Source organism: Aythya ferina, assembly GCF_964211825.1.
Source record: "Aythya ferina genome assembly, chromosome: 6".
Lineage (NCBI taxonomy): Eukaryota > Metazoa > Chordata > Aves > Anseriformes > Anatidae > Aythya > Aythya ferina.
In genome coordinates, this window is record NC_140303.1 from 35761173 (window position 1) to 35786298 (window position 25126).

The 25126-nt window shown below is 46.0% G+C and overlaps 1 protein-coding gene across 2 annotated transcripts; it reads left to right on the plus strand.

Moving 5' to 3' along the window:
* Positions 1–9275: 9275 nt before the first annotated feature.
* LOC311439160 (histamine N-methyltransferase-like) lies at positions 9276–24838 on the plus strand. 2 transcript variants are annotated; one of them, XM_084524540.1, is made up of 8 exons: positions 9276–9360; positions 10292–10494; positions 12937–13131; positions 13565–13617; positions 16591–16698; positions 19942–20072; positions 20626–20719; positions 23819–24838. In XM_084524540.1, exons 1-8 carry the CDS (start codon positions 9337–9339, stop codon positions 24172–24174), a joined length of 1164 nt encoding a protein of 387 aa, XP_084380666.1. In that variant the 5' UTR covers positions 9276–9336; the 3' UTR covers positions 24175–24838. The 2 variants fall into 2 exon arrangements, with proteins under 2 accessions (XP_084380666.1, XP_084380667.1); XM_084524541.1 differs by lacking the exon at positions 9276–9360 and adding an exon at positions 10090–10206.
* Positions 24839–25126: the final 288 nt, after the last annotated feature.

Genomic DNA, 25126 nt, shown 5'->3' on the forward strand with positions numbered 1-25126 from the left:
TTCAAGAAAACACAAAGATTCATACCATTTACAAGACACCCATACAGGCTGTAAATTGCAACTGCTTACTTAAATTATATATTTTTTTTCCAGATTCAAAAATTCTGACACATTTTCTTCAGTAACCCGTGCCTTTAGCACAGGGCTTCTCTGGCAGATGAGGGCTAATGTTCTGCCTGTATAAACTCCAGGCTGCCTAGCTGGCCCTTTCTGCTGCCTGCCTCTGCCTGCTCTGCAGCTCCAGCCTGTAGGGGATTTCTCCCTTGCTCTCAGGAACCCAATGTAGCGTTGCAGAAGTACTTGAACACAAAACACATCTTCCAGAGCCACCAGCTTGGCACCAGGCAGCCAGTTCAGTTTGCTACTTAAAGTGCCTAATCTTCCTTCCTTCCTTCCTTCCTTCCTTCCTTCCTTCCTTCCTTCCTTCCTTCCTTCCTTCCTTCCTTCCTTCCTTCCTTCCTTCCTTCCTTCCTTCCTTCCTTCCTTCCTTCCTTCCTTCCTTCCTTCCTTCCTTCCTTCCTTCCTTCCTTCTATAAAATTAATCTTTCTTTCACAGGGTCTTTATTTTGAAGCTTCTGTTTTTTTGCACCTATGCTTTGAGCTGGGCAGCTTTAAATCCAGGTATTCTGCACCATGCTAATGCTACATCATTCTCCGTGCACAATCAAAAGGTCACACATCACCAAGTCAGTGGCTATACAAGTCAAGTTGGTTGCCTCAGCACTGTTGCCTTCATCAACCCAAATCTTAATTTCACAATAAACCCCAGAGGCTCTTGACAGGAGCTGTGTTCCTAGCACATGTTGGCTGGCACTCACTGAATGTGTCCTCTTGAAACAGGGAGATGGAAGAGCACAAAGCTCCTCCTGGGAGCCTGAATGGCCCATGGGGACAGCATTGTCAACTCTGTGAAGCAGCAAAGCTTTTATGGCTCTTGGTGGCTGCACACAGCTGGCCAAGGCACTGGCCTGTTTTTGGCCTGGGTTGAGGGAGACAGAAGAACTTCAGAGCTTCACGCCTTTCCCATCTCCCTCCAGGAGGTACAGAAGAAGCTGAATTCTGCCTGAATATTTTTCTTTGCCATATTTCTGATTCATGTTATTTATTGTAATGGCAGGGTAAAAATGCCTAAGGAAAGCAAGCAGTTTGAAGGCTGGACTTGGTGTATCCCAGTAATGACCAAAAAAAAAAAAAAAAAAGGTATCACAGTAAGTCCAATCAGCTTGGCCTTCTGCATTAACTATCCACTTGCAGCTGAATGTGAAATTACCCCAAAACACCTGCATCAGACCACTTTAAGCCAGCAGCCAGAAGCTGAGCAGAGCAGCTTTGCTCTCAAGGCGTTTGGATGGGGAGCGCCCTGGGGCCTATGCTCACTGCCCCCCAATGCCCTCTCCCTGCACTTTGTGAAACATTTTCCATCGAGGTCATAAAAGAACAAACAAGGCAGGATCCCCTGGCTGTGGTAATAGCTTTGATCGGTCGCAGTCCATTAGTTTAAATAATCAATACCCCTAAGTGTCGCGCCGCAGTCTCCTACTTCATCACGAAAGCTGGAAAGTCGCAGAAGGCCATGTGCACTTATGGCACTCTCCATTAACTTTAGCAAAATTAAGCAGTCACTATTCGAGCATCTGACAAGCTACCTCCCTCAGTAAACCTGGAGCATCCAGCTTAAATACAGGCAGTCGAAGGGAGGATAAAGGCGTGATTTTATCAAGGGGTTTCATGGCATTATCATGCTCCTGCTATGGCCAGCAACTCCGCATGCGCTCAGAGAGCACAGCTGCATCTCTCTGCATGCCAGAGGGCTGCTCTGGCCTCATGGCACCGACCTCAGCTGCAGGGCCCTGAAACGGAGGTGAGCCCCTGGATTTGAAGGATTGCCAAAGATCGCTCTCCCTAGCTCTGGAGCAAGAAAATCCTTGAGGCAACCCACAATAAATGACATCGAGTTAAAAAAAAAGAAAAAAAATATTATCTTCTGGACATTTTTTTTTTCCCTGCTCCTGTGTTGCAAAACCTCCATCTGGAAAAAGGTGGCTCCAAAGTTTTATATTCAGCTGTTTTTAAAGCCTCTGTGTACTGTGGATACAGCTTTTAAAGAATTTTTGGGGAAGGGCTTGGTGTTTGTATTTTGGGGGGCCCAAACTAACACCAGGTCGGCTCTTCATCCTGTTGAGGATTAGCTGGCAGCCAGGAGGTTCAGTGGGTGAGCCCCGCTGGTGCTGCAGCCCATGAGAAGGGGCTGCAGGTTTCTCCAAATCTGCTCCGTCTCTGCCTACAGGTAGCTGTGATGACTCACCAGACCGTCTAGGACTATATCAAGCAAGAAAAATTTGCATTGCATTTCTGAATTCTGCAAATGTTCCAAGGTTTTTGAGTGACTTATTTTTCAACATTAATTACAGCATCATTTATTTCTTTTCAGCGGGTACAAGCATCCTCCAAATTAACAGCACATTCCTATTAACGTTCCATTTCTGACATGACAAAGAGGTACATTCATCCCAAAATATGAGTAGGCCAATGAACCAAAAAATAGATGATTAACAGAAGCCCAGTTCCTGGAATAAATCAAATATTTGATGCCAAGGTTCTCGCCTCCCCAGTGAGCATCTCAGTCCCTGGTTTATACACTTATCTGCAGTGCATTTCTTTCTGCTGAGCGCTTTCATTTTTGCACAAAAGCAAAACAAAAGGCAATTAAATCCCAGAGGAACAAACCCGAATGTTTCACAAAATGAAATTCTTGTTTTCTGGCTAGCCTAAAGGTCACTGATGTTGGAGGAGGCTGTTGTGCTGCGGCCTGCAGTGAGCCTGCACCCCAGGGCTTCAGCACCGTGGCGTTCACGGGGCTGCTTTCAGCGGCAACGTGAACAGAGGGGATCGTGGATATATTTCGTTGGCTCTGTTATGAGGTGTTCTTCCTTCAATGCATGTTCAGGCCCTTCTGTTTGATTTATTTCTGCTGAAGAGGAGGAGAACAAGTTTTCCAACTCAGGGCAAGGGAGAAGCACCGCAAGTCTGTCACTTCTGGCTCTACCCTGCACACTTCGAGTCTATTAACCAGAGCAAGGTGCTGCATTTCTTCCACTGTCTCTGGTATAACTACTACACTCCCACAGGTTTCCATTCTCTCCACATTTTCATGTCTCATACCCATCCTTGTGTATGCTATTCTGAAATATGTCCCCCAGAGCCTGGACATGGCTACAGGGGAGAAGCAAGCGGCTGTAGCCTGACATGGAGGTGAGCTCCTGACACTAAAACTGGCACCAAATCCCAAAGTCCTTTACGTACTCCTCCTTTACTCACCATTAACCTCACCATGTGTTTGTCAGAGCAGAGACAAAATCAAAACCCAAGTAAAACATTGAATATGACCTGCCGAGCAGTATCATTTCTTAGCAGAGATCACAAAAAGGATTCCAGCCCAATAAAAGAGTGAATACACACATATATAAAGAAACTCAGGGGCCTTTGTCTGTGGGAAGATGAGAGGTGAATGGGGATCAAAATAACAAGGTGGCAATGTAGCTTTCTAATAAAGCCCTGATACCTTTAAAGTAACAGGTCCTGGTTTTATTTAATCAGGAAAATAGCTGGGAGTTTAAATAACTTGCAATATAAAGCTGGCACAAAGGGGAGAGTGGCCAGGCTGAGACGGATGTTTCGCTATCTTGCGTGAGAATATGATGCTTGAAAGAAGCAGTGACACATGGAAACTGCCTACAATGGCACCGGCTGGATGGAGGCGAGAGATAGAAACGGTATATAAAAAAAAAATATTACAAGAAACAGTTGCAAGCCTCCAGGGTAGAAAGGGAGCAGAGAGCAGAAACATTGTGGTAGATAAGGAGGGCAAGCGAAAAGGTGAGGGCACTGCTGCAGGAATGGCAATTACTTGGGATATGGCAGGGAGGAGCTCAGAGGATGTGATGGGGGATCACGGGTGGCTGTGGGCAGCAGGGAGCTGCTCCTTGCAGGAGCACCCCGATGGCCACGCTACCTGCAGACACCCCTCCAGACCCATCCAAAAGTTCCTTTTCCAACAAAATGGAAAAATGACAGTGCTATCCGTGAAAAACTCCTTTATGTTTTCACTTGAGCAATGTTGTACTACTACTTCCAGGGCTTTCATATGATCCATGTGCCTAGCACTGGTAAGTGCTACCCAGGGAGCACTGTTTGTGTGTTGATATTTCACTGTGAAATCCCGCGTCTGCAACTCTTTTGGCAGTGAGTGGTAAGCTTGGCTCTGAAACTAATACACTATTTCAAACTGTAGTATAAGTGTAGTAGTCAAGCCAGAGCATGGAAACCCCAGAACTGGCAGGTCACAAACCAGCTCACTTTCCACCCTGAGTAGCAGCATTCAGGGGTCTAATTGCATGTGCCAGTAGCTGGCCATAACAACTGCTGCTGTTGGTGCTGTTGTTTCAAGTTAGATCCTTGTTAATCTCTCCATTGTGGAAAAACTTCATCCTGTTTATGTGCTCCTAAACGCATCTAGCTTTGTGGTTTTGAGTTACACAGTGCCTTTAAAACTTTTTTTGTTGAGATGAGCTGGAAATAAGGCACTACAGAGGTGATGGTCTCATGGTGAGCAGCCCTCAGTGTCCGTCCTGTGGTGTTCTTGATCTTTTCCTTACTTCTCCACCTTTGACCCATCATCAGGCCTGGGAGAAGAACAATTGAAATAGCATCGGGGCGGCTGAGCCTCTGCTCCCCTCTGTGCCTGGAGCTGGGGGAATGTCTGGGGCCCTGCAAAAGAAAAGAAAAGAAAGTCAGGGTTTGCTGAGCCACCTTCCCACACCTGTGGTTCACATGCTCACCAGCCCCCTGGTACCAAATGTGTTTCCACCAGCAACCTGTGAGAACTTAATATCATTGTAATGAGGTTGGAAGAAGGAAGAAAGTCTTGGTTGGAACCAAAATATAGGCTAAGGAGAGTGTCTGGTATGGAGTGTATGGATGCAGGGCTGTGTTAGATCGCATTTACAGGTTGCTACAGTGGTGTAAAGTCCGAAGGGGTGAGTGGACGCTGGGCTGCACAGATGCCTGGTGCAAATACCGCCTCTCTGGTACTGACCAATGCCATCCATGCTCAGAAGCCTGTGAGCTTAAAGGTAATAAAACAGATTTCGCCAAGACTGCAAAATCTCCAAATGGTTGAGGTCGCAGGGTCCAACTCCAGGCAGTTTTTGAAGATCTCCACAGAGGGAGATATCTCCAAGGAGGGAGATAACTCTTTACCAGGTCAGGGTAATTTAAGTGCTGGGGTTCGGCACAAGCTAAGGATTACAAATGTCAAAAGTGTTCCTAATACATGGTTTTATTGTGATCTTAATGCTAAGATTTTGACTATGAGAGTTGCATGAGGCTAGTGCAATCTGAGAGGAGTGTGTGTGTCTAAGCTGTTTCAAAAGCTTATCGCGAGCTCCCACAGGAAGAGATATGAATGGCACAAAAATATTACACTGTGAGCAGAGAGATTTAGGAGGAATGTGAAACACGCTGATGAGATGCGAGAGGAATATTCAGTTGTCAAAATAATTCTCTGAAGGCGGCGGCCCCGTTAAACCAACACAGCTGGGCTCCCTGCATCGAAATGTCCGCACCGGAGCCGTGCGCTCATGGGGGGCAAGGGCGTCCAAAACTCAGGCCAGAAGAAAGCTCTTCTAATTTCTGCTGGTTGCCTTTCTGGTGTGGCTCCTTCAAATCTCAAAAGATGTGGTGCTGTTATCAGCAGGTTGCAGCCTTGCAAAGTGGGCACGAAGCTGTGCTGGGCGAGCATGGCATTGGTGTTCTCACCTGGCCACCTCTGAAAAGAAGTGTTCAACAAGGGGAACTCTCATTTGTAGGTAGCTGGCTGTTTCTATCAGTTCTTGCCTCATATTGCTGCATCCTGAGTAAGAGAATATTATTGTTTTCAGACATCAGCAAAATGCCCTAAAAATTTCCTTTTTATAATGAATGATTGTTGCTTTCGAAAATCCAAACCCATGTAGAAAATCTAAATCAGCAGCACAAGTGGCAATGAGGAAAATCCGTCTCCTCTTCCCTGGCACAATTCTGCTTTCCAACGACATCCATAATGTCAGCCTGGTCTTTGCCGAGTCCTTCACGCTTCCCCAGTGCAGAAACGAGCTTCTTGGCAGAGACTGAAGTCCCAGAAAAAAGTGAGCTGCAAGCTGCTCAGGTACAGCACGAGGCAGGGGTCTGGTCCATGACCGCCTTACAGCTCTGCAGGACAAGAACTGCACCTGATTTCTAATGCCATCGCTTCCAAACGGCTCTTTCTGATAATGACCATTGGCCTGTGAAGGTGTGCGGCACCCTGCATCACCTCCAAACACGGACACAATAACAAACTCCCTGCCCAACCTTTAAGGAACTTGAATTTCTTTCCAACTTTAATTAAGAATTGCAGTTTCAAATTTCTAATTGAAATACCCCATAAAACTTACTTTTTTTTTTTTTTTTTTTTCAGTCTGGGAACAGAGCACTAATTTGTTTCATTGCTTATGAGCCAGAAGTTGGGAGTGCTTCGTTATGAGATATTTCACAAACAATCTTTGATTCAATTAAGTTTAGGGAGGGGAAGAAAAGCAAAATTATTATAACTAAGGCACACATTTATAAAAATTCCAATCCATTCCTCAGAAGTACCTGGGAAGATAAAGTGACCAGCTTGTTGAATTCATTGCTCTTGGCAGCCAAACTCAACTGCAGTGGTGGCTCAGCACCGTGCCAATTTGCAGCTGGGTGATGGGGATGCCCTGACCTGAGTGCCCGTGGCACAAATGCTGTGCTGCTTTGTGCTGTCCCTGCCGACGTGCTCCTCCAAGTGTGCTGCATCAGTGCTGGTGTGGTTGTGGGGAGAGCTGCTGAGCTGCAGCTCGATTTAAGCCCAGATATGGCTTCGTCCCAGCCACATTTGCTCTGACTGATAGCTATGGAGAGATGAAAATATGGCCAGATGCTAATTTTGGCCATGTTAAGGGTCAGGAGCAGGGGTTCTGAGGCAGGCAGTGCTGGAGGTGAGGTGATGGCACGCGTGTCCCTCCCCAGCACTCAGCAACCTGAAAATCAGCGTGCCCAAACCCTGATGGTGTGAGAGGCAAAATATAAAAGGTCCAATTTAAGGTGATGATGTCAACGTGGGGCTTGGGGAGGGAGAGAAAATCCTTAAGAAGACTTGTGACCAGCCCTGCTCCCTCCAGGAGGGCTTTCAGCACCCGCGGTTGTGCGTGTGTGCATGCAAAGCTTTGGAAATTTCCATTTTAATAAAAGCAACCTTGGAGGAGTGTGAGCAATAACCTGTCTGCTCTTTGGCACTGACAGTTCAGTTGTCCTGTAAAATGAGATTTTGCTACCCTAGCGCAGCAATCATGTTATCAACTCCAGCCTACATCGACGTGCTTTATTAGAAGACAGCAGAAATAATTCTTTGGACATTAAGCAACGTCTAGCTCCTGCTGTTATCGGGCTGGCTGAGCATGATTAAATCAGATCCAGAGGTGAGCCCAATAAATGCGTGCAGTCTCTGCGCGCGGATATTTGGTCCGTCTATAGTAACTGTGGTGAAAGGCCAGAACTTTGGTCTCTCTCACCCAGCCTTCCCCTTCCTGCTGCCTCTGGAAAATCAGGTTTCCTGACCCAGGGCATGCTCAGGATTCATTAATGTTGGTGCATGGATCTGTCCTCTGCCAGTTCCCAGACCTTGGCTGGGCTCTGCTCTGACTCCAGGCTCTGGTCCCACACCAGAGGGACAAATCTGTGCCCAGCCAGGGTTGCTGCTGCCCATGGGCTGCTCCAGCACTCCTGGCCCTGCTGAGACATCGTGCCTGTGGCCACCTGGTGTACCCTGAGGAACCCCAAGCCTGATTTTCAGCCCAAACCCCCGCAGATATACTTCAGAGGAGGAAATAGGCTGCAGATGTTCACTGTTCCCAGCCCTCATCTCGCCTACGGGGACAGGGACAATGACCCAGGTCCTTGCCTGGTTTCTGGCTGGTCTCCTCTCACTTCCAATTTTGTGTTTTAACATTGTCCCATGCTACTGTTGGCCAAGTGTCTACAGACTTGTGAATTGCCCCAGAATGACTGAGAGTTATTTAATGCACAACAGCTACAATTTTCCAAATATTGATACCTTTGAGGCTTTTGTGATCCCCTCTAAATAACTCCTTTCAGCCTCATTCATTTTAGGGCAGTGCTGGATGCATGCTCAGGGTAAAAAGGCACAGGTAGGTGAATTTTTTATTTTTTTTTCTGAATATCGATGTTAAATGGAGTAAAGCCACAACAATGAACAAAACAGGCATTCTGCCTGGGGGTGGTGTGACCAGCTTCCCCAGGGGATTTCTTTCTGCAGAGTGATGCCAGCCCCCTGTCCTGTGTCCTGTTCGAGCCCGTGTCAAACTGAAGTGCCTGGGACCGGGCTTAAATCTCGCAGAATGTGGCTCTGTGGGGAGTTCAGTAGCAAATTGACAGCAACATCTTTCATAAAGCATACACAGGCACCAGATAGTTTTTATTTTTGGCTCTCTGAACTTAGGCTTTTGTATTAAATGGCAACTGGTACGTGGAAAACTTCCATTTGTTTTGTGGGTTACAGAGTGGGGAAAGTACAGGCCAGACGCATGGGTTTTATTTTATTTTATTTTATTTATTTTATTATTTTTTTGACTGGCTTGCACAGCTCTGGCGATTCCAGTTAATTCGTGTTTCCAGAACTGCTCAGGAAGCTGGGAAAATGCCACTGCCCTGGGTGTTCAGGTCTGTCTGAACAGCAGAGCTTATCAGCAGGAGCCGGGGCAGCGCTGCCGGGGCGTTGCAGCAGGGCCGGCACCCACAGCCTGGCAGGGAGCCGTTCCTGCAGCATTAGCATTCGCCGGGGCACCTCCTGTACAGGGAAGCTGGCCCAGATTGTGGCTGTCTGAAAAAACAGCTTGGCCTTCGTTCTCCTTAAAATGAAAGGCCAGCCCTACTGAGCGGGGTGCAGGAGCCTGTGGGCACCTCCTCCCCTTCAGCACAGGCCAAGGCTATTCAGCTCCAAGAAAAAAGGGAGAAAAAGGTGCTGCTTGCCTTTCCAAGTGGAGTTTTGCATAAAGCAGGAGCTAAAAGGCAAGGGAATGCAATGAATGTACCTTGAAACTAAGCATTTTCTCCCCAAATCCATGGGAAGCAGAGCTGCTTCAATGGCACTACCCAACAGGGCGCAGGTGGTGGGCGTTTGTGGGGCCAGCCCCTCTGATTCCTGCTGCAGATAAACTTGGGGCTGTCTGTCTGAAACCATGACATTGCTGTGGCCCTGCTGGCTGCTGCATGATGTGCACTGACTCCTTTGCTGTGAGTTTTTTGGGGACGGGGCCACGCATGGGCAGAGGGAAAGTACAGCAAGTGCTGCCTGTCCCCAGCCAGAGCTGCTCTCTCAGTGATTGCAGCTGCTGATAGGAAATCTTTATTTTGGTAAACTTTGGGCTAAATGTCAACCCACGAGATGTTTTTTTTTTCTTTCTGTGACTGTGTCTTTGAATGTAGGATTATTGCTATTACTGGTGTGATTTGATAAGCCTTTCACAATGTGAACAGTTCATTTCTCCATGAACTGTTCATTTCTCCCTGCAAGTCCGAAAGGAAAACTTGAAAAGTGAAGGAGCAATGAATAATTTGGGGCACACAGATGGCAAATATTTTATTAATGCTATGAGCACCAAAATGCAGTGTGAAAACAGACATGGGCTGATGTTTTTTCTCTGCCCTTGCATTCCCTGAGTTAAAACTGCTTATAGCAAAGCTTGAGCCCTTGAAAGTAAGGGATAAGCAAAATCTCTGCTGCTTGCAGAGGAGCCACCTAAAAAGCAAAGTAACCTGTACCAAAAGGTTTCTATAGGTGAACTATCAATATTGTACCTTGCACACTGAGATAACCATTTCTAGTTTGTCAGGAGTCACATTTCCTTTATACCCGTAGCAGAGTTTATTTGTCATCCGGACCCTAATCAAGGTGCTGATAGACCTCGAGGTCTGAATGCTGCCGGTGCCCTCATGGCTGTGCCAGGCTCCTCTGGTGCCAGCCACGCCGGGAGGCCAGGCAGGGTGTCTGCCACTGTAGCGGGTGGCTGTCACCCTCCCGTGGGTGCAGGAATGGATCCTGGAGCCTTCAGAGACAGCTTGGAGAGACTGCATGCTTAGGTACAGTAGTGGCACCGCAGCTGTGTTGTGAGCAGAGGACCTTCCTCATTTCCCCTTTCTACCCTTTCCCCCAACATTTTTCCAGCTGGTGACCTGGGACAAACCACACAGCCGGATCCCTCCACTCCCCGCTGCCTCAGCAGCCACATCCTGGAGATCAGATCCCAAAGGGGACCTCCTCCCGGCCGGGGGTGGGACTGGAGGCACTGCAGGGGTGTCAGCACGGCACGTCCCCAACACCCAGGGCACCGTGCCGAGGGAGCTGCTGCACCAGGCACCACCACACACGTAAGTACCGGGACGGGCTGCGTGGGCATCGGCTTCACTGGCATCCAGCAGCATGAGGGCAAACTCGCTTTCTTGCCAGAGGTCGTACTGAAGGTGTAAAAGAGTTCGTCAGTGGGTTTAATCAGTGTTAGTTCTGCCACTGCTGGTGCAAACCTGGTCCAAACCACTGCAGCATAAGCACAGAAACAGCTTTTGAAGCTGCAGTCTTTTTAGGAAGCTACATAAAAATCTGGGTCGTCACTGAAGGGATCATGTCCAAATGAACATTATTACCCCAAAGTTTCTATATCATCCTGATTAAAAAAAAAAATAAAAAATCCTTTTTTTCTCTATCTTATTTTTTGATTATTATTATTTTCTTCATTTTTAAAGTTAGCTAGCTGCAGTTTAAACAGCAAAACACATAATGAAATAAATGGGGCAAATTCGAGCAGCCAAAAGCAGAATGAAATAAATGAGACAAATTCCTCGAACTGCACCTAACATGAAAATGAATCTCGGCTGTTTGTTAGAGACTGCCGAGCCGGGGGTGGGCAAATTAAATCACAGGAAGCACGGGGAGTTGGACAAGAAAGGTTGATTATCTAAATCTCCTCTCATTAACTGCAAAATATTTTTTTGAGATGAAAGGCAGTAAAATATTTCAGCAGCAAGTGCCAAAACCTCTTTGTACATATAAAGTGAAAAGCACAGAGCTGAGCTGAGGAATGGGTAAACAAGGATGCTACCGCTTGCTTCTTGGGCTGGCAGAGTGTATTCTCACCCCGTGTACAGCCAGGTGTAGGCATCCTTACTCTCTGAGGCAATGTCTGTGCTTGGTTTCCCCAGGTTAATGCTGGGGATTCTGGTGCTAGGCACCTGGAAAAGAGGTGGTGGCTGCTGGTGGGTGGTTGAGAGGGCTCGGGAAGGTCTGCCTGGCCAGACAACGTCACAGTCTCTCTGTGCATGTCCCCTGAGTGATGGCCCTTCAGGTAATGGAGTCGATTTAGCTGCAGTTTGTTGGTCTGTCTTTCTAATATGCAGGCTGGATTGCCTCTCTTATCTAAGGAAGCCAGACTCGTTAAATCAGCCCCAGGCAGGCTGTGGGGGGGGGGGGCTCAGCTCCATGGCCAGGGGGCCCCATTGCCTTCCCCTGCCTCATTGCGCCAGCCAGCCCTCATGGGCATCTGGGAGCGAGCAGTTTTTAATGCTTTTCTGCCATCTTTTTCACCTTCTCTGATTAATGCACACAAGTTTGCTGTGTGAGAGGGGGTGGGACACAGGAAGTGTGCTGTGTCTGCCCTGGTGGTGGTCCTTAGGAGGAGATGCTGCTGATGGATGGCATGACACGGTGGCAGCCTGTGCCCGAGCTCTGGAGCAGCACCTGCTGTGTCCTCAGATAAAGAGGAGCTGTAGGAGTGCCTCCTGCTGGAGTCCTTAGCACTTGGGGAGCTGCAGCTCACGGGACGCAAAAATAAAGCCTTGTCACGAGCTGGACGTTATTTTTGGCACCGGTAGAAAAGAAAGCCGAGCAAAGCCAGGCAGCTGTTGTTATCATTGAAAAGAGACAGAAGTCCAATGACAGCAATAAAAATAACCAGGGGGGCTGGAAGGGGGTTGGCCAGGGGAAGGGAGGAGAGGGGGAAGTCACAGGCTGGCCCTTGTGTGTGGCATCTACAAAGGGTTCCTTTTCCTCCTTGTGGGTGAGGACAAGACCCAATGGACACCAATTGTGGTTTTGGTCATTCCCAGCACATGCCTGGTGGTCCTGGGGAGCACCCACTGCCTCCCTGGCCGTGGGTGTCTCCCTGTGCCACGTTTCTCACGGCATCCATTCCAGTAAGCCACGTGGCTTTCGGGAAGTAACTGCTTTGCTTGTGGGAATTGCACCATTATCTTCAGAGGAATTGAAAATTACCGAGTGCGTTTTAAAGGGTTTTATTGTTTCTACCCCACTGCCAGCATCGTCTTTAATCACATCAAAAGATTCTCTATATATATAAGAAAAAAAAAAAAAAAAAGGAAAGGAAAACATGATAAAGACATCTGCTAGCATCTCTGGAGAAGTGTGCTGCTCTTTCTTCTAATCCAGGCCAAGCTTTCCAAGCCTCACCATGCCTTCAGGGAATAGGGGAATTTTTCTTTTCCTTGGGAGGTGTCTCAGGACCCTTTCACTGGGTAGTAAGAGTGCCCTGTGTCAGCACAGTTAAAAAATGCTGGCATTTCCTTCGCAGAGATTAACCATGATACATTACCATTTGCTGCTCAGACCTGATTTATGGTTTCTATCGCAACATTGCGTAATATTTCTTTAAGCACTCCGTCCCTAATGTAAATTAGCTGGTGGAGGATGGGAGCAAAGTCCTGTGCTTCACCGTCACCTCCCTGTTCAGCCACACGAGATGCCCTGGCTTTATCCCAGTGTGTACTAAGCATTGTTTGCTGTTCCTCCCCTGGGTGCAGGGGATTGCTGCGGAGAACAAACCATCCCCTCACCGTGAACAGCCTCCCAAAACTCGGCATGGCTTCCTCCATGCGGAGCCTGTTGTCCGACCCCAGCAGGTACCTCCAGTCCTTCCGTGTCTTTCTGGCGAAGTCGACCGAGCACCAGTGCATGCAGGAGTTTGTGGAGCAGCAGCTGCCCGGCGTGCTGGCAAGGTAATGGGGAGAAAGCCCTGCCCAGTGCTTGGCACGGTCCCGTGGTGGTGGCAGGTGGCTGCTGGTGGCCTCGGCCACCCCCAGGAGGGGAGGTTTCGTCTGCAGCACAGAGCCTGCCTAGCAGGGAGGAGATAAGGCTGGGTGGTTTCTTTGCGTGCAAACTCACCCCGGCTAAACCTTGACACATGAAAAATGCAATAATACACGTGGAGACCTCTGCAAATTGCCCAAATCACCAGAAATTGGTGTGTCTTAAGAGCAGAGGTCTGAATCTGAGCCTGCCTGCCTGCTCATGGGTGTGCATGTACCTGCACACGCTGCTTTTGGGTCTGTCCTGCAGGTTTTAATTCCTAGCATCCCTGGCACTTCGCGTAATGCATGCAACCCTATCTGCTGGGCAGCTCTGCTAACATTTATAAATAATGTTTTGCAGTATTGGACATGGGAAGCCTGCAATCAATATTCTAAGTGTTGGTGGCGGAGCAGGTATGCCGTGAGCTTCACTGTTGATAAGCTTTAACCTTTTATTTTTTATTTTTTTGGCTAGAGGACTGCAAGTTGCAGAGAAGAGTGGGGAGGGAAGGAAAGGCTTTTCTCAAGAAGTCCTCTGCAGGGGGCAGAAGGAAGTGGCCATAGAGTAAAACCAGCTTGTGCCCCACACCCTGACTCTTGCGTGTCCTCCAGGAGAAACCTTCTTCTCCACATTGCCCCTCAAGCTCAGAGAGGCTCCAGCTGCCCCTTGGGTTTCTGTGCCACCCGCTGATGGCACAGGGGGGGGACACCGCCAACCCTGCCTGTACCTAATTGTCTCCATCCCACCCTAGCAGCACCTCGCAGTGTGTTTCCATCCCTATGAAGGGCTGAGTGTCTTCTGGCCAGGTCTCACTGGGATCTGGGGGATCAGGAGAAGTACGTCTCTTTTCTGAAGTCAGCTGGGTGGAAAAACAATACCAACAGCAGAGAGTGTTTCTCCTCATTAAATTCTGGCTTAAGTTCCCTCTTAATTAAAGCCTGTGTTTCCTAATTCTGCTCTGCCCGTTAAGCCATTAAACTAAATTTTTTTACAAACAGTTAATTTATTTTAAGTGCTTTAGTCATAACAACTCCAAATACTAATCTCAGCTTTGTTAATCTCTCCCAATAAGTAAAAAAATAAATGTAAGGAAATGGTGGGTGTTAGTTATAAAACAGACAGTGTGACAGAGCAGGAGCATTTCTCTCTGAGCAAGGAAAACCATTCCTCTGACACAAAAAATACTGCTTTTAAGAGGAACACTTTGCTTGGTTAGTGAGGTGCTTCACTCCCTAACCAGGGGCACTCCAGCCTGGCATGGTGGATGTGCAGTAAGGAACCAGCAAAGCCCATTTCCCGGCTTTCTCGTCCCTGCTGCAGGTCCATGGGGACCTGGGCAGGAGCTAACCTGGGGGATCCAGTTCCCCTGCGCGATGCCAGCCCCCATGGCCCCATCCTTGCACTGCACAGGGAGGCAGCACGGAAGGCAAGGATGCTTTTCTTCCACTTTTCCACCTCCTGTGCACTTTTTCCACTGTGAGAAAGAAGCAAACCATTTAACGTAGCAAAATATCCCATTACCCCCGCCCATCTCAAGCTCCTGCCTTTGCCTACAGCCTCTGCCTTATTAAGTTCACACTCCAGCGCGCAGCACTCTGTACCTTTAAAAACCATAAAAGTCATCAGCGCCGCTATAAAGCAGCAACTGTGCTATAAACTATCCCGTTACGTAAAATGTTTAATTAGAAACTTAATGGCGAACATAGTGGTAGCCTTTAAAAGGTAATTGTGTTGGAGAGTTTAAATAATTCGGATAGCCTAATTGCCAAATTGTTGATAATGCAAGCTGCCGCAGATTTGACTGTAAAATGCCTCAGGACACTTGTTTGCATATAAAAGAGCTAACCAAAGTCAATTAAGGCTGTGGATTAAATTATGAATCAAAGTTATTTTTTTTGGTTAAAAACAATACAAGGGTGGTTTGGCCGCAGAGGAGTGGAAGGAAATATATTAACTTACCTGCATATGGAAATGGGAAATTCAATTATTATTTTTTTTAGTCAGGACCTGTGAAGCCCTTTCAAAGGGCTAATCCATTTTATAGAAAGTTGGTAAAGAAACCAAAAATAAAAAAAATGTTGCAGTAGTAACTTCCAAATTCTGTGTTTCCAGAGTTTACCACAGCAGCCTGCAAATGACAGACTTTCCTCTGAATTTCCAACAAAATACGGGGTCTGCAGTGATAGTGAAGCCACAGCTATTTATGCTAGTTCAGAAATTCGATTTCCCTTCCCTCAAAGAATGTGCTTGCCCAGATGTCACATAAATTTTGGTGTTATTAGTTGCTTTATGAAAGACATAAGTCTGAAAAGATTGAACTTTTCCTCACTTTTTATGTGAAATTCTCGGGGCGTAAATGAGCAGGTGAGACCCTCGGGGTGCAGTGTCTCATGGTGGGGCCAGGAGCAGGCAGAGAGCTCCTCATGGTGCGAAGGACCCTCCAAGGGAAGGACCATGTGCTGGATTGAGCTCCAGGGTACACATTACAGCTGGCATGGCTCTGCTTCTTCTATTTATTCTTTTATTTATTCTTCCATTGTCTTTTTCACCTAAATTTATTCCGGCAGAATAAGCAGAAGCAAGCCCTGCAAGAGGCAACCAAGCCAGCCCCATGCTGTCCCCAGACCGATGCCTCAGTCAGGAGCATCATCTCCCTGAGCTTCCTACATGGCAGATGGGGAGAGGTGGCCAGGAGCGATGGCAGCTCTGTTTAAATTTAAAACCTTACATGTATGGGTGCTTCCACTGGGAGAATAATTGCAGCTGTCCTGAATGGTGCCAGGGGAGAACTATTCCGTACAAAAAAATACACTCAGGTCTGGGGTATTATGTAAATATAGATGGTATGTGCATTGCTCATCCTATAGAAAAAGTCACAGCATGCTAAATCTGGACAAGAGCATGTTTTTAATGCTTCCAATGTGTTTACATATTCTCCTCTTCCTCACCCCCATGACACGTTAACCACTGAGGCTGAAATTTTATTATTGACTCCCTGGTGAGTTGTGACCATCCAAACCAGTACCACTGTTATAAATGGCCACCATGGTCATTTAGCATCTTCCCCAAGAGGTTTGGCCGTGTCTAGAAAGCACAAGGTCACACCACCCACAGGACTGTGTCTGGTTTCCCTTGGCACTGCTGGTGGTGGTGAGAGAGGAGGAATAAAGATAGTTGGGACTGTTATTTATTTTATTAGATCCTACAGCTCTGCCCTCAGTGGTAATCTGCTGAGAATTCAAAGAACCTACATGTACCTATGGAGTGTATTTTCAGTATCCAAAGGGCAGGAATCAAACTTCAAAACTGGCCTTCTGGTGGTACTGGAGATGATGTTTGCCTGAGATTTGCTTTCATCTCTTGTGCGATGTTGCCTCTTTCCCTAGGAGAGATTGACCTGCAGATCCTCTCAGCTGTACAAGCCAGATATCCAGGGGTCACCATCAACAACGAGGTGGTAGAGCCAAGTGCTGAACAAATCCTCAAGTACAAAGGTATTTTTACATTAAATAAATTAAATTTACATTAAGTACTCTAAATGCATTAAAAGAGTTGAATGCTGGATGACCCCACGTTCAAAGGCTTTCTTGCCAGAATTGGCTCTTAAAACTTAAGAAAGTTATTATTTTATGCTTTTCTGACATCATTGCTTTTCTACATTTGCTTTCTCACTATAATCTTTGTCTCTTACACTGCAAAGAACTCAAAGAACATGGCAAAAGCTTGCAGGTAGGCAGACTTCAAAAGCTAAGCAACATGGAAAGTGGTGTGTGACTGTATGGGAACAGAGCAAAGACCTTGTATTTCAGAAAGAATTCTCCTTCAGCTTGCACCGAGCTGGGATCCTGCAGCAACACTGATTTTAGTGTCTCATGGTAATTCTCACATATCTTAAAACAGTTTCCAAGTAGCTAATCCCCACAGTGTGAACTGCGTTATTTTGATTTAGAAAACATTGTAAGGAAAGCGAGCTTGATAGGGAAGGTTTTTTGCTGTGTGTCTGCTCTCAGTGGCTTAGAGTTCATTTCCTTCCACCAGCCTGACAATCTGAGCTATGCTCATGGGAGAAACCAAAGCATTTTCCAAGGACAAAGGATAAGGAGGGGTGCTTTGGTTAGATTGTCCTACAAAATGAATGTTAAATATCAGTCCACAATTTGATTACATTGCTGGTTTATCACTGTATTAACACCTACCAGGCTTTACCTAGCGTGTAATTATGGTCTTGTATGGAGGTTACACCCATCACATCATATAGGCCATGAGAAGCCCTGGGCAGAGCCCAGCTCGCCAGAAAACAGCGGCTGAATGGATGTGGCAGTAATGAATGAACCTCATCAGCAGTCTGCATTATTGGAAATGCTCCAGACCATAGTAAATACCAGATTATAAAACCACATTGTAAATCTTACTCTTACTCTTTCTAAGGTCCTTGAAAACAAAACATTCCCAGTATGAAACCACCTGAGGAAGATAAAGGGGAAAAAAAAAAAAAAAGCAGCAATCAGAGGAAATGCATCATTTCTTGATACCTGTCTCTGTGTTACATGGACCTGAAAAGGTAGCTTCCCAGCAGCTTTTATGTTGTTCCAGACTGAGATGGTAAAGACTGGACAGAAGAACATTTTCGCTGTATATTGGAGGATTTGGGCACTAGATTCACTGGCTGCAACCAATTAATTGGCAGTCCTGTCCTATTTCAGGGAGTTTTGTTCCAGTAGGAAGTTAAAGAAAGTATAAGATGTTGTCCTTATTTTAAGTTTTATGCTAAACTAGAAATGAAATATTCATCTGAATTTCTTTCTTTAAACTTTCTTATTTGGTAATTAATCACGTCCCCAGTAGGTATCATTAATTAGGTTTCTGAGCCCCTTTTCCGAGGAGAATTGGAAGCATTATCTGTGCCTCTGAAGATTCAGTAGCTATGTTTTCTGCCTAACCAGCTGCTGTCTCCTTGGGAAGGAGACGCCAGGCTCACAGGAGAAACTTTCTTCCTGGGACTGACAGTGATGGCAAAATGAGCTTTCTCCTAGGCCGTGCCATATGCTGGAGGCTCTCCTCATAGTCCTATGTCCAGTCTCTGGCTTTCCTTCTGTGCCAAGGTGAAGCCCCTTGGTGACCATGGCCGTGGCTTTGGTGGCACCACGACAAGCCGTGCTGCTGATGCCCAAGCATTACAGTGCGGCTGCGCTCAGTCCAGCACCAAGTCAAGGGCGTGCAAATGGCTTCTGGCCAGGATAGCAATCTGGGTTGTAATGAGGATAAAATTTAAGGAAAACTTTTCAAAGCTGTTAGGGTGATATGTTTTGGGTTCGGATGAATCTTCAGGCAGCAACTTCCCATAATCAGAATGAGTTTGTCCTTTCTGAAATGTTGGCTTTAAAAGCCCACTTTGGCATGCAATTCACTTCCCTTCCTAGCGTCTCCTTGCAGACTGCCTAGCAATTGAGCTGGAGCAGATTGCACCAGATTATGTGTGATGGTGATATGAACTGCTGCTGAAGCAAGCCCGAGTTTAAAACAGCAAATTAAACCTGAACTGCAAGTGCTGGGGCCAGTGACAGATAAATGGAAGCAAGCAGAGCAGTGGCAGCAGCAGCAGAAAGGGGTGGCCCATTTCCGTCCACAAAAGAGAGGAGATAAGCACTGATGGAGCATTTCTCATCTCTCTGACAGGGATATATCCTAACAGAGCCCAAAAGGAGGAACATTATGATTAACGGAGTAAAGGCACTGGTGTTAGCAAATCGTGTTGTTCTGAGCATGTGTTCTGTAGCTAAGGCTCAGTCTGCCTTTGGGCCATTTAAGTTTTAAATTTATGTTAACTCCAGTGAAGCACGGGAATCGCATCAGGGATAGCTTTGTCCTGGAGCAATCCTGAGCCCCAAGCAGGCGCACAGCAAGATGAGCTCCATATGCCAGCAGATGGACATTTGTATTCCAGCATCTCCTAAAATGCAAAATCATCCCTCAGTGTTGCTGCTATAAAAGCAACAAAATGCAGCGGTGAGCCAGGCCTCTTGGTATAACTTATGCTTTGAATCCACTCCTCCAGCTCTCGGCTTTCATCTGCCATTGGATGTGCATTGCATCAAGGTCTGAAAACATACCACGTGTCACTCTTTCTAAAGTCTTTGCTCTAAATCACTGTTAGCCCTTTCTCTTGAAGTGGTTGACCAAAACTCTGGACTTTTGAAAATCTCATTTATTTGAACACAGAAGCAGAAGCCCAAGGTCAGGAGATTGGGCTTTGCTCATGAAGCAAAACTCTTTTCCCTTCATCCCCATGATGCTCTCCCTGCCTGAGCCACTTGTTTCCTCTGCTCTTTTCAAGCTTTTAATTGTGCTTGTCTCCTACACAGCCCCTTTAATCAATCCTCAAGCTCCTGTATTTATTTAGTCAGTGGCTGGAAGACCCTTTGCCATGGCAAATGGAGCTTGAACCAACCACGAGAAAGATTTTAATTTATTTTTTTAATCAGGTAAAGACTGGAGGAGACCAAATGAGGGTGCAAAGGGGAAAGAATCAGACCCTCCTAAGGTTTCACCTAACAAAGACTTGGACAGCCTTCTTCTCACACACAGCCTCAAGGTTTTAAATATTCCACTGCTGTGTTAAATTGGTAACAAAACACTTTGCCTAAATATGACTTTTGGATGTTATTAAAGCTCTGAATGGAAATCGATCCCATATTTGCAATTGAGATAACTCTGTCCTGTCTTCTCCCATATTTCAGAGCGTGTGGCGGCGACATCAAACCTCGAGAATGTAAAGTTTACCTGGCATAAGGAGACAGCTTATGAATATGAAAGTCGAATGAATGCAGAAAAGAAGTCTAAAAAATGGGACTTCATTCACATGATTCAGGTAAAAGTCTGCAGAGTAGCTGTTGTCAGAGATTTGGTTGTTTAAAGTGTGCATAAGGTATGTGACCTCATTATCCACTCTAAGGGGGAGACAGGTGAGTTTATTTCTCTGTAATTTAAAGTATTTAAGCAGAAGTGAACTGCAAAAAAATGAAAGATGAGTTACAGCAAAGCAGCTTTGAGCACGGTAGTCCTATTAACCAGGATGTGGGCGACAGTCAACTAAAAATACATTTTAACTAGTGTTTTCAAAGCTCCTTGTCCTCTCTGTGAAACTGCCTTTGTATTCCCCAGTATACCGAAGCCATTACAAGCCATCCTCACTGCTAAGGGAGGCAAACCTTTTTATCCCAGGTTAATGAGTGAACACAAGCTCGGTGCTGGGGATGGGGAGAGCAGACCCGAGCCCATGGGGCTGTCCTTGCCAGCAGGCTGGCACCCTGTGGATGGACCTTGGCACCCCGCTGCTCTCCTGTCAGGGTTGCTCTGTGGTACAAGTTATAATGTTCTCTAGGATCCCAGCATGTCTCTGTAAGCATTTCTGCTCTTCCCAGATGCTGTATTATGTGAAAGATGTCCCAGCAACTATCCAGTATTTCCACAGCCTCCTGGAAGCACAGGCAAAGCTCCTCATCATCGTGGTGTCAGGTGAGAGCTGCTCCACAACACACTCAGTGAGGCGAGAGCCGTGGGCACTTCTGGGGTCTTTGCGAGTTCAGCACAGGCTGGCAAGAAAACAATATGTATTTTTGATTTAAATACCCCTTTATAGAGTAAATGGTGCCCATTCATCTACAGCTATGGAAACCTGCATCTCGTCTATATCTGCCCAGCTCTGTGCTGCAGGTTGAAAAGCTGAAGGCTCTGTGAGGCAGTAAACCCATGCCATGGGCACTAAACACCTTTCTCTCACCTTCTACCTTCTCCCCTTCCCCTTCCTACAGCCAGGCCAGTGACAGAGCAAGAGCTCCTTTAGCCTCTGCTACAGCTGTTCCCTGTAAAAGGCTCTTCAGTCTGGGCACAGCATTGTCTCACTCCTGGAGATGTGCAGCATTAAGCAAACAGCTACAGCAGGGCTCGGCTGTGCTGTACAGCAGGTGTTAGAGGACATATGGCTCATTTTCTTCTCAAACTGCCCATCTCCTTAATATAGTCCTTTTGGGTGGAAAACAGCATTTTCAGGCTGTTTGAGAACTGAAAGAAATGCTCTGTGGTCAATCCAGGAGGAAATGGTATGCTAGAGATATGGAAGTAGTGGGGTCTGTTTTGACTCTAGAAAGCCTTTAATTTTCCTCATGTAAACTATAGACATTTTAGTTGTGTAAACAGTCACATTCAACAATTTTTTTCAGGGCTGTTAAGTACCATTTGTTCAGAAGTGTAAGCTATTTTTTTTATTGAATTTGGACATATCTGCAAACTGCCATGTATTTGATGAAGTTCCCCTCCCCCCCCCCCACTTTTTTTTGTCTTCATGAAGTGTCCACAGAAAAAGGGCACTTCTCCAACCTGAATTTATTCAAACAATTTTTCTCCAAAATGATTTTGCTTTAAAGCAGTACACTACAAGAATTTTATATTTTAAATGATCTGAGTTATTGTTCTTGTTGTTTGAGTAATGAGAATAGATCACAGTATCAGTTTATTGCTGATTACTTGCCTGTAGTTAATTGAAACACTTTTCCAGTTGCTTAACCTGTCCCTCTGGATATTCATGAAATGTGAATACAGGGAGGAACACATGTCTATTCAAAATTAATTTGATTAAAAAATTGAATTTATGAAAACTATTTGAAATCCTCCCCAGGCCAGGCGGTTCTTTGTTTTCTCATTCCTCCTGTTTCTTCTCTTTGCACCTTCAACTCATGATGCCCCACGGTTGCATGAATAATTTTAGCTCTTTTGCATTCAGACAGAGCAGGTTAGACATACAAGTGGCTGGTAATGGCTGTTTCTTCTGCAGATACAGTTAATGGATAGGGTGGTGTCCCTGTGAAAATCAGAATTAATCTCAATAAGGTGGGACATGATAACACGTCTGGGTAGATGTGTCAGTTATAGAGAAAGAGGGCAGCAAGGGGAATTGCTAGGTCCGACAAGAAAATGGGAGAGAGGAGAGGAGCTCAGAATAGCAGAGGGGAAAGGAGGGGAGAAAACCTTGAGGGAAATAAGTGTGTAGAGAAGGGAAGGAAGAAGCTGCTACCAAAATGAGCACTGAAGCAAAAAGAGGTAATGGAAGATAAGCACAACAAAGCTCATTTCAAAAAATGAAGGTAATGTCGTCTCCAACACAAACACATTAGGATATGTTAATTAAAAACCATTCTGGGAATAGGATTGATAGGAGAGGGTTTGGTCAGTCAGTGAAGGTTGCAATGCCTCCTGTTCCATCCCTGCCAGGAGAGCAGGCGAGTTGCAAGAGCTATATGGTGTTATTTTTAACACATTTAAAAAATGTGTTTACATCGCCTTGAAAACAAAAGTAGCGCCATATGCTGAGCCTATCGAGAGCTATTATAATAATGCTTCGTTCAGGTAGTGTATAATTGCTCGGCTCAGAGATGGCACTGAGTCACACAACACTGACACCAGCAAATTTTCTGCAATTAGCGCTCTGCATTCAATTTCCACCAGGTGAAAGAAAATATTGTAGCCCTTCTAAACACCAAACTGTTTATTTGACTATAAATAACTGTTTGCAGATAAAGCATTTGCAAAACCGCAGAGCAACTTGTTTTAGCAGTTATGGAGATTTATAGTCATAACTCTCAAGAGCTGCTCATTAGGCTCAAAGTTATTTTCATCCTGTCCAGTCATTCTGGGTGATCCTTTTATAAATGGCTTGTAGCAGAAGTGCTGAAACACAGATCCAGGGTGAAGGAAAACAATGAAGTGAAGATGTATCTGGGGAGGTTTTAGCTTACCCAGCTGGTTTTCTTTGTAAAATGTCCCTTGAGAAGAGGAGTGAGCATATGTGTGGGCTTAGCATGGGCTCTCTTCTGGAGGTGCTTGCAGTGCTACAGGAGCCTTTTCCTTCCTGTCTCTTCATTTCTGAGCAGCCCAAATAAAACACAGCCCAGACATCCTTCTGGCACCACTGGGGAGGCCTGCTTGGGATGAGGGGAGCCCTGCTCACTGCCCGTGCCAGACAGCCTCTGACCATGGTGGGAATGAAGGCTGAAGGCCAGGACAATGGATTTTTCCACCACACGTCCAGCTGCATGGTTAATGTGACCAGGGTTTTGCACACCATACATTTCATGTTGCAGGTAGATAGTTTACTGGCAATAGGTATTTTAATGAAGCTCTCATGTAGCTCAACCAAAAAGTACTTGGGTGAAGGAATGGGAAAGTATTTGGTCTGCCAAAATGGTGGATGATTTAAACTTAATAGCTTAAATCAATATGTTAGTAAATAGCTGGTGCTTAATATGTGTACTATAGAAGCATACCTCTCAGAGATATCGGCCACTGCAATGGCACACGTGCATGGAATAGAGTTGGAGCACATTGGGAGAGGAAGGGGGGAAGATTGCATGCACTGGGGGCTCAGAAGTAGCTGTGGGTTGGTGACATGTCCCTCATCTCCCACAGCCCCAGAACAGAGGCATGGGGCAGCCAGGCAGCCACCTCCCCTCTGCCCCAGGACACATGCCCCATCTCTGCGGACAGCTGCAAGATAAAACAAACGATCAAAGATTTGTTCAAATAGTGTCTGAGTGCTTTTTGTTATGGTTTGTCTCTCAGAAAACAGTGGCTGGGAAACGCTGTGGAAGAAGTACGGATCTTCCTTGCCTTTAGATGATCTCTGCACTTACGTGTCCTCTGCTGATATCAAAAGGATGCTGGATTCAGCTGGGCTGAAGTACCAGCTCCACGAACTCCCATCCAACATGGACATAACCTGCTGCTTTACTGAAGGGGACAAGGATGGGGAGTTGTTGCTGGATTTCTTGACAGAAACATTGGACTTTTCTAAAACTGCTCCTCCTGAGCTAAAGCATCAGATAACGGAAGAATTAAAAAAGCCTGGATGCAGTGAAAAAAGAAATGGGAAGGTGCTGTTTAATAACAACCTGAGTGCAATAGTGATTGAGCCCTGAATTAACACATTTTGTTTCTAAAACATTGTTTATAAATGGATTAGTTTACTTCTACTTAGTTTACTTCTTGTAGCCTGTTAAGAAATCATTACTAACATCTGTTGTTATACATGAACTTTAATAGTGAGATTAATTCTGTACTAATCTACGAACCTGTAACTCAGCAGTAAATTGTGCTTTATCATATGGATGTTGTGTAATCAGATGTAACTTGGACCATCAACTCAAACACTGCAGAAACCAGACCACTTCCTCTGGCTGATGGATAATAGCCATCAATACATGATTAGGTCATATTCATTTAAAAACCCTCTACAGACCAAATACACAATGTTCAGCTTCTTGGTGACTCTTGCAAGATGCCATAAAAGTGATTTGGGTACCAGGTACATACTGGTACTGCAAGAGGGAAGGGTCTGAAGGTGGTTGTGGCACAGGAGTGGTAACAATCAACCTCAAGAGGTGGATTTTGCTGACAAGTCCTGATGCAAAGCCTTGGTTAGGAATCAGCTGCTGCTGTTACACGGGGCCTTTTCTAATTTTTAATTAAACGCACAAACCATCTGGTTGTAGCCTCTAACTAGCCTGGCAGCAATGGCCGTGCATGCCTTGTGAGATTTCTAGCTTGGAAGATGTAAAAATAAACCCTGAAGCCAAATGACAATTTTCAGTGGGATTTGTTTCCTTGCCAGTGGAACCACATCAGGTCGGTCTGCCCGGCACATGGTGCAAGGGGTCCAGCAAGAAGGTGTTTCTCCTCCTCAGCCCCTTCTCTTTGCAGGGCTGTCGCTGCTCCCAGAGCTGATGCATTTCTTTTGTTGAGTGATTTCATGGGTGTAAGAAGTTTTGTGCTCTCTGCGGGGCACAATGCATAACAGAATACAATACGGTTGTTGAATGACTTTAATAGCGTGAATACTCGGTATATCCAGTGAAACAGGTGTGATTTCTG